This window comes from Rosa rugosa, chromosome 4 (genome assembly GCF_958449725.1).
Source record: "Rosa rugosa chromosome 4, drRosRugo1.1, whole genome shotgun sequence".
In the NCBI taxonomy this organism is placed as follows: Eukaryota; Viridiplantae; Streptophyta; class Magnoliopsida; order Rosales; family Rosaceae; genus Rosa; species Rosa rugosa.
Window position 1 is genome coordinate 43,618,770 of NC_084823.1, and position 8,603 is coordinate 43,627,372.

General features: G+C 40.2%; 1 protein-coding gene and 1 long non-coding RNA gene across 2 annotated transcripts; one reads left to right on the forward strand and one right to left on the reverse strand.

The window, feature by feature from the left end:
• The first annotated feature begins 1,597 nt into the window (after positions 1-1,597).
• LOC133746512 (protein DETOXIFICATION 49-like) lies at positions 1,598-3,487 on the forward strand. Its single transcript, XM_062174684.1, has one exon. It carries the CDS (start codon positions 1,645-1,647, stop codon positions 3,151-3,153), a length of 1,509 nt encoding a protein of 502 aa, XP_062030668.1. The 5' UTR covers positions 1,598-1,644; the 3' UTR covers positions 3,154-3,487.
• Positions 3,488-5,987: 2,500 nt separating this feature from the next.
• LOC133742192 (uncharacterized) lies at positions 5,988-8,225 on the reverse strand. Its single transcript, XR_009862410.1, has 3 exons — positions 7,855-8,225; positions 7,224-7,302; positions 5,988-6,266 (listed from the first exon to the last, which is right to left on the reverse strand). It is a non-coding gene; the product is annotated as an uncharacterized LOC133742192 (long non-coding RNA).
• Positions 8,226-8,603: the final 378 nt, after the last annotated feature.

An 8,603-nucleotide genomic window follows, 5' to 3' on the forward strand; every position in this document is an offset into this window, starting at 1 on the left:
ATGAAGTACCCGTCCGGCAGCCAGCACCAGGGCAACACGGCGATGCCGCTACCCATGGCTGCCGCCGGACAGGAAACGTGTTGCTGTGTAGGTGCTCTCTCGCGGCTAGATTTTTTTTATTCATCTAAAGACACATACATTTGTGGTCAAGTAGTGGTCTTAAAGAAAAGGGTAAAAATCACAAATGGTACCTGAACTATACCTCAATCTTATCGATGGTACCTGAACTTTATTTTTGTCACAACCAGTACCTGAACTATTCGGGTTCTTTTGTAATGGTACCTAGAGCCACCTTCGGTCACTATTCCGACTAAAAACGGCATGTGAGGCGATCATAGTGATGATCTTTGGTGATTTCGAGGGCTGCGATCATAGTGATGATCTTTTTGGTAATAGATTTTCCTTGAACTTGTTTTTTTTTTTTTTTGGATTTGGCGTTTTTGGCCGGAATAGTGACCGAATGTGGCTTTAGGTACCATTTAAAATGAAATTGAAAAGTTCGGGTACTGGTTGTGATCAAAATTGAAGTTCAGGTACCATCGATAAAATAGAGGATAAGTTCAGGTACTATTTGTGATAATAACCCTAAAAAACTTAAAAATCAGTGATCTTACATAGCCTAGACAAATATTGAACCTCTTATTTAGAACTAAAATCATTGAACCCTAAAATTGATGTGGACTACAATCAATATAGGGTCTAATTTTTAGACTTTAATCAAATTAACTTTATATATTTTATACTGACAGTTTTCTAAAACACTAGCCTGCACCCCCGAGTTGTGCAGGTTACTGAAAATTAAGGAGTTTTGTGAATGAAGGAGAAATAAGAAACAATTTTAACAGTTTGGCTTGAACTTGAGAAATCTATTTTCCAGTCACTTCCTCATTTTAATTTATTTATTTAAGTAACTTTGTGCCGTCGTTGTACTTATGGTTAATTAATGAGTTTTCTTCTTTCCCATATGAAAATGAGCTTGCATTTAGTTGTGAATTCAATTATATTTGCAGCAAGAAAGAACATTTTTCTAAATCTTTTAACTTATTTGGCAGCTTACTAAATCAAAAAAAAAAAAAAATGATAGAGCTAGGAATTCTAGATTTAGCCATTAGTCAATTCTCTCTCTTTAAAAGTAGGTAGAAACCGTCCGACGTCCTTCGTTTTGTCTTGGACCAAAAAGGCTCCTCAATAGGAAAACGTTGTTCATGCATTTAAACAACACCATAATCCATTCATAAAATAGAAAGAGAAGACACTTAAGAGGAAATTAAGAGTAACTTTGACTAGTAACAATAGAAATTAGTAGCTTAATTAAGCCTTTAATTGAAGATAATTAAGCTAGCTATCACCTTCCAGATTCAGTGCCCCCTTCTTTGGTTCATTTGAAAGTGCACCACTCCATATTATCTATCTCTCTCTTGTTTGATCCTGCAGGCCCCAACAGTGTTATACTCGGTCAGAAAAAGACGCTTAGAACTCCCAAGAATTTGAGTTTGAAACTTGCAAGTCTACCCACAATAGCCGTCCCAAAAAAGTCTTCAAATTCTTGGACCAATCCCGTTCTTCTAAACCCTCTACAAAACCCAATTGAGCAACCTTTCTTTCTCTCACAAGGAACAAGGTAAACATCGGAGATCTAAAACCATGTCGACCCAGTTAGCTAATTCTTTGATTCCTCAAAACCAAAGTCCCCAAAAGACCCATGTCTCTCTTGCTCTCAATGAAGCCAAGTCCATAGCCAGCATAGCTTTCCCAATGGTATTAACCGGCCTATTACTCTATTCTCGCTCCATGATCTCTATGCTTTTCCTTGGTCACCTTGGTGAGCTTGCTTTGGCCGGCGGGTCCCTCGCTATCGGCTTTGCTAACATTACAGGGTATTCTGTTCTCTCTGGCCTAGCCATGGGGATGGAACCCATTTGTGGCCAAGCTTTTGGAGCGAAACGATTCAAAGTTCTAGGCCATACCCTCCAGAGAACAGTGATTCTCCTTTTCTTGATTTCAATCCCCATATCATTTCTGTGGTTCAACATTAAGAGAATCCTGCTTTTTTGTGGTCAACAAGACGAAATTGCAAATGAAGCTCAATCTTATATTCTCTATTCTCTTCCGGACCTTATTGCACAAAGTCTTTTGCACCCTTTACGTATCTATCTCCGAACTCAATCCATAACGGTGCCTCTAACATGCTGTGCAACTCTGGCCATCCTACTCCACCTTCCCATCAACTATCTCCTTGTCTCTGTGCTTGATCTTGGAATCAAAGGCGTAGCTTTAAGCGGGGTTTGGACCAATGTCAACCTGGTAGGATCATTGATCGTCTACATCACCGTCTCGGGAGTGTACAAGAAAACATGGGGCGGTTTTTCAACACAGTACTTCTTCAATGGTTGGAAAAGTCTATTGAATTTGGCTGTTCCAAGCTGCATTTCGGTTTGTTTAGAGTGGTGGTGGTACGAGATCATGATCTTGCTTTGTGGACTGTTTCTTGACCCACAAGCAACGGTTGCTTCAATGGGAATTCTGATCCAGACCACATCATTGATCTACATTTTCCCATCTTCTTTAAGCTTTGGTGTATCAACAAGGGTGGGTAACGAGCTCGGGGCTAATAGGCCCGAAAGAGCAAAACTTGCTGCTATCATAGGCCTCTCTTATAGCTTCGTTTTCGGATTCTCAGCATTGTTATTTGCTGTCATGGTAAGAAACATATGGGCAACTATGTTCACACAAGACTCACAAATTATTGCATTAACATCAATGGTGTTGCCAATCGTTGGGCTATGTGAGCTTGGAAACTGTCCACAAACAACGGGTTGTGGAGTTTTGAGAGGATCAGCTAGGCCTAAATTGGGAGCAAACATAAACTTGGGTTGCTTCTATTTAGTGGGAATGCCTGTTGCTGTGTGGTTGAGTTTCTTTTCAGGATTTGATTTTAGAGGACTCTGGCTTGGTCTTTTGGCAGCTCAAGGCTCGTGTGTCGTGACCATGTTGTTTGTTTTGGCTCGAACCAATTGGGAACTTCAAGCTAAAAGAGCAAAGGAGCTTACAGCAAAAAGTTACACTGTTGATGATGGTTCTAAAGATTTTGATGAAGCTGATTCTTCTTTGAATTTGTTAGTAAACACAGAATGTGATAATTCACAAGTATAACCCAGCAACCGGCATTTGCCAATTTCCAGAGAAGTAGACTTTTGTTAATTTTTAGATTATTTCTACTCGGGAAATTTAATACAATTTTGTTTTTTTTTGTTTTGTTTTTTTTATAGAACAAGAAAAGAGAAAAACAATTGGATATCGTAAATGGTATAGAGTGAGGAGGTCGACGCTATTTGTTCGTCTCAGTATGAAGGGATTGATATAAAAATTAAAGAACCAGGTGCATGTTTTATCCTTATTATAACAGATCTTGTAAAACATACACATTTTTGTTGTTGTTGCTTTATTGCTTATAACATATATTAATTAGTGTAGTTAATTTGTTTTATCTTTTGTCTATTTGATGAGAAAAGGAAGGAGATCAATGTTGTTCTGTTGCTAATCGATCAAAGGTTTTCCTTGAAGGATTTTGTTTTGTATGTTGGCTTTTCTGGAAGCAATTTGTTTTTGTCCACTAAAATTTGGTACTAGATTTGCTTAGTGAAATTTTATTAGATATGCAATTTGAACTTGAGACCTCATCTACACTTGTAGTATTTAAACTTAGGGAAAAAAATACAAACAGTACCCAATCTAAGACCCACTCCGAATTTCTATACCCAAGGTTTCGAAACTATCACAATGGTACCCCAAATACCTTGCCCGACCCAACTTTAGTACCTAAAACACTGTTGGCCGTTACAGCGTTAGTCAACTGTCAAACTTTGAGGGGTATTCTCATCCTTTCACTAGATTTCTTCTTTTTCCTCAAGCTCTCTTCGTTTTCTTCTTCCTCCCAACTCTCCCATCATCTTCTCCAGACCATTGCCAAAAGAATGAAACCCAGAATTTGGGCAAATTAATTTCATTTCTTGGATGCGGCCTTGTTGCATCACCCATGTACGTGATCGAGGGTGGGCGCGTGTGGGCAGGTTGCAGGCTTGCTGCGCTGGGTGGGCTGCGCAGGCTAGGGACGCGGGGCTGCTGATGCGGGGGCAGCAGCGCGGAGGGCGATGTGCGCGCAGAGGGGGGGGGGCTAGGCGATGCGCTGGGCGAGGCTTCGAATTGTTCAGGTTTAGGGTGGGGCTTCAAATTGTTCAGGTTTAAGCTTTCTTTGACCTTTGATTCAAAAACCCCATTTTTGAGGTGGGTGAAGCTTCATGGGGTCGAACCCATCTCAATCTCTTTCTTCATCAATCCAATGGTCCATTTCGTTCACTTCGTTCCACGTCACCACTGGTTCGATCAATGGATCATCATCATCACTGTCTATAATGCAATAGAGAAAGCTCGCAGCTCTGTGAAGAAGAGAAGAGAAGGGACTCAATTGAGATTTGAGGATGGCTTCGTTCATCGAAGCCTCGTTGACGTCGTAGAGTTCAAGTCCTTGAACAATTCGAATAGAGGAGGAGGCCGGCTGTAGGGCTTCAAGGCAGGGGCTGCTGCAAGGTCGTTGATAATGGTTAAGGGAAGAGAGAGATAGAGAGAGAGAGAGAGAGAACAGAGGTAAATAAATATATATATATATATATATATATATATATATATATATATATATAAAATAATGAATTAAATATGAAAGGACGAAATTGTCCTTCAATATATGTCACCTGTCAAACACCGTTACTGAGATAACGGCTCCAGGTACTAAAGTTGGGTCGGGGTCCGAACTTCAGGTACCAAAGTGATAGTTTCGAAACCTTGGGTATAGAAATTCGGAGTGGGCCTTAGGTTGGGTACTGTTTGTATTTTTCTCCCTTAAACTTAAATATTTTGCCTCTAGTCTCTACAAAGAACTTCCATAACTTTTCATTTTCCTTTTTTTAGGACAATAACAGTTGGTTTTCAAACAAAAAATTAGACATTTTACTCACTGCTTAATTACTAGAGACTTCCTATTGTTTTCATTTATTTGGCTATTTTGCACCCTAACTTTGACTTGAAATACAATTTGAATCCTCTACTATATGCCTTATCGACTCTGCTCTCCACCTTGGTTCCTTGACCCGAGAGGCGGGGGTGATACGGTCGGAGTTGTTGGACAAGAAAGATCACACTATACAAAAGTGACAATAGATAATATAACTAATAAGTGGGTGACTCACTTATAATTGTATCGAGACTTTTTATGATTAAAACCCAATATCTAATAGATGGTTAAGTTAGGACAATATCAGCACAATGATGGGCCACGAGCCATACTTGTCCCTGTTTAACATGGTATTAGAGCGAGTCCCTTTCCAATTGTCATAGACCTGATTTGGGTTCATTAAATTGGCAATCAAAAATATTCTTATTGAATTATTACCAAGTATCTGATGTGGGCCTTGGACTGTTACATGATTGGCTAAGTCTCCAATATAGGACGTGTGCCCCAATTTCCAATGTGAGAATTGGATTTGTTAATTGATTTCACATGGCGGACCTAGAGTTAGGTTGCATGGGGGAGGGTGTTGGAGAGGAAATATATTACATTAGAGTAGTGACCATAGATAATATAACTTGTAAGTGAGTGACTCATACCCAATTGTATCGAAGCCTTTTGTGGTAAAAACCCGAAACCTAACAGGTGTTTAAGTTGGGACAATATCTATACAATGGTGGGACATCATGAGCCACACTTCTTGCTGTTTAACATAAGGTTGTGCTGAAGTCAAGTTATTCTCATTGTGTCTAGGGTTACCTTGGAGCCCATTAGTGTTTTATTCTGTTTTTTGGGTCGGGAGTGGGTGCACGATCCCATTAGTTTCGATTTTCATTTTTTATTTTTTGCTTCAATAAGGGTAATGGGTCACTGCAAGGGATAAACTTAAGTCCTGGTAAGGGGGCTCTTTGAGTATTACTGTCACGCCCCGAATTTTGAATAACCAATTCAAATCCGAAACATGAATAAACAATTAATACAAATAACGTTCTGAATTTTTTTCTCACAAACAAACACACCACTCGCCACTCAACACAAAAACTCGAAAACCTCGAGTTAATTATTACAATTCACTCTTACAAAGTAAAATTGCAAAGCTCTAAATGAGCATAACAAACCTCACAATATAATGCTGTAATTCACATAACACTACTCTAAGCAGCCCGATCACCGTCCTGGTTCTCCTGACCTGTAGGATTTCCCGCTACACAATTTGAATAGTGTACCGGGAGTTGCAACAACACAAAACCCGGTAAGCTTTTTACAGCCAGTATGAGTAAACAAGAAAGAACTGTTGATTTTAAATTACAATTCTTATAACTCAACAACACAACCAACAATCTCAACATCCACGACGCAAACGTCAAACCCATTCAATATCACCACTTTGGTCTTATCACACAACACTATCACCATTTTTGGTCCTATCTCACAACACTATCACCACTTTGGTCCCATCCCATAACACGTTAGAGCTCTAACCACATCGCTACCAGTCACCTTGGCCTAGGTGCAAGTAATGCGACATACTTCGGTTAATAATAAACCGTCGCGCTTTGGACATCCCCGTCCTCAGCACCATATACTTCGGTTAATAATAAACCGTCGCGCTTTGGACATCCCCGTCCTCAGCACACAACTTCGGTTAATAATAAACCGTCGCACCTTGGACATCCCCGTCCTCAGCACACAAACACTCCGGTTATCCTTAACCGTCGAACTTCGGACACCTCATCCTCAGAACCCTACATTCTCTAACTCTATACATCCTCCAATGTAAATCATGAATATTAACAAGAACTCATCAATCATGTTCATCACATATAATTATGGTAAGTCACATGTCAATTCATAATAATTTAATCATCCCAATTCCACACTCTTCAATGTCACACCATTCACATATAATCACGTAAGTATATATATACGTAATTATCCGCTCAGGGATAATCACTAATACCAACTATAGTTCACATGCAATAAAACCGAGAAATTCATTTGTATAGTAAAAATCATTTTACTTACCCATGGACCGTAGTTGATCAAGTCCATATGATTTTAAAACAAATATTTATTCCATAAATATTTTCACGCAATTACGACAAAATAAGGTAATTAAATTTATTCGGTTCGTAATATGAACCACGTGAGGTTTACTCACCTCTAAATTCCCGCTGCGTCTTCTTAACAGCTCAAAATACAATTTCACGAATCGTCCGCCAAATCAAACTGTCGATCACCTAATCAAACATGACCTTAACTTAGCCAATAACTCAAAAACATAATCAAACGACAATCCAACGGTCGGATTGAAATTAAATGATGATCCAACGGTCGGATCCTCACGGATCGCCTTCCTAATCACTGTTTTGCATTTATACGAATATCCAACGGTCGGATCTTCGCCCATGACCACACAAAGCCGCTGGGACAGTCATAAGATCATCATATCAAAACTACAAGTCCATCTGACGGTCCTAACTTCACATATCATGAATCAAACGATCGAAATCGATCGAAACGTAAAAATTCATAACTTAATCATATGATATCCAAAAATTGCGTATAATATATCAAAATGATTGTATTGAAATATAGAATCTGAAAATGTACAGAAACCATATTTTTGACCCCCGGAGGTGGCCGGAAAGGGCCGCCGGAGTTAGGGACAGAGCCGCCGCCGACCACCGCCAATGGTGTCGGGGCCAGGCTGCTCCGCTTCGTCTCATCATGCCTAATGATTTTCTTAACTAGCATGTAAGCTGAAGATGACCGGAAGGGATAGAAATTACCTCAAACCAGTCGGGTTGGCCGGAAAAAACCCCAGAAACCGGCGAGCTCCTAGTTCGACGTAAAAACTGCAACTTCAGGCCTCGATTCCTTCTGGAGAGTTGTTAAGAAAATCAAGGCGAACTCAGTGGTTCAAAAATCAATCAAAACGATGCACTACAGCTCGAGATATCACGATCGAAAGGTTTTGGTTTTCGATCGAAAACCGGTCGAGCTCCGACGAACGTGAAACCGGTCACTCTAGGTGCGATCCTTCTAGTATGATGATCAGCAGGTTGAGGCGAGTTCATAGAGCTAAGGATCGAAAGTTTTGGTGGCCGGAGCTAGGAGAAAACCGGCGTTGACTAAAATCGAACTCAAATCGGACCGGGCTTGCCGCCGCCGCTACAGGCCGCGCCACCTTGCAAGGCTGCCACAGACAGGTGCGCAAGGACCATACGAAGCCAATGGAAGAAGTTTGGTGAGGATCGGTGGCCGGAGGAGGAAGAAATAGCCGGAAGAAAATCGAAGGCGATTTCCGGTCGGGGGAGGGGCTGCAGCTCAATTTCCATTTTTGGAAGTTTCTGAAATTATTTTCGGAAATTTCCGAAAATGGAAGATTTATACTAAATTGGAAACTTTTTCAAAAAATCATAACTAATTCATACGAACTCCGATTTTTGCGTTCTACATATGCACGCGATCGTATCGACGAGCTCTACAACTTTCATGAAGGGAGTTTTCCCAAATTCCATACATATAAAAAGTCGAT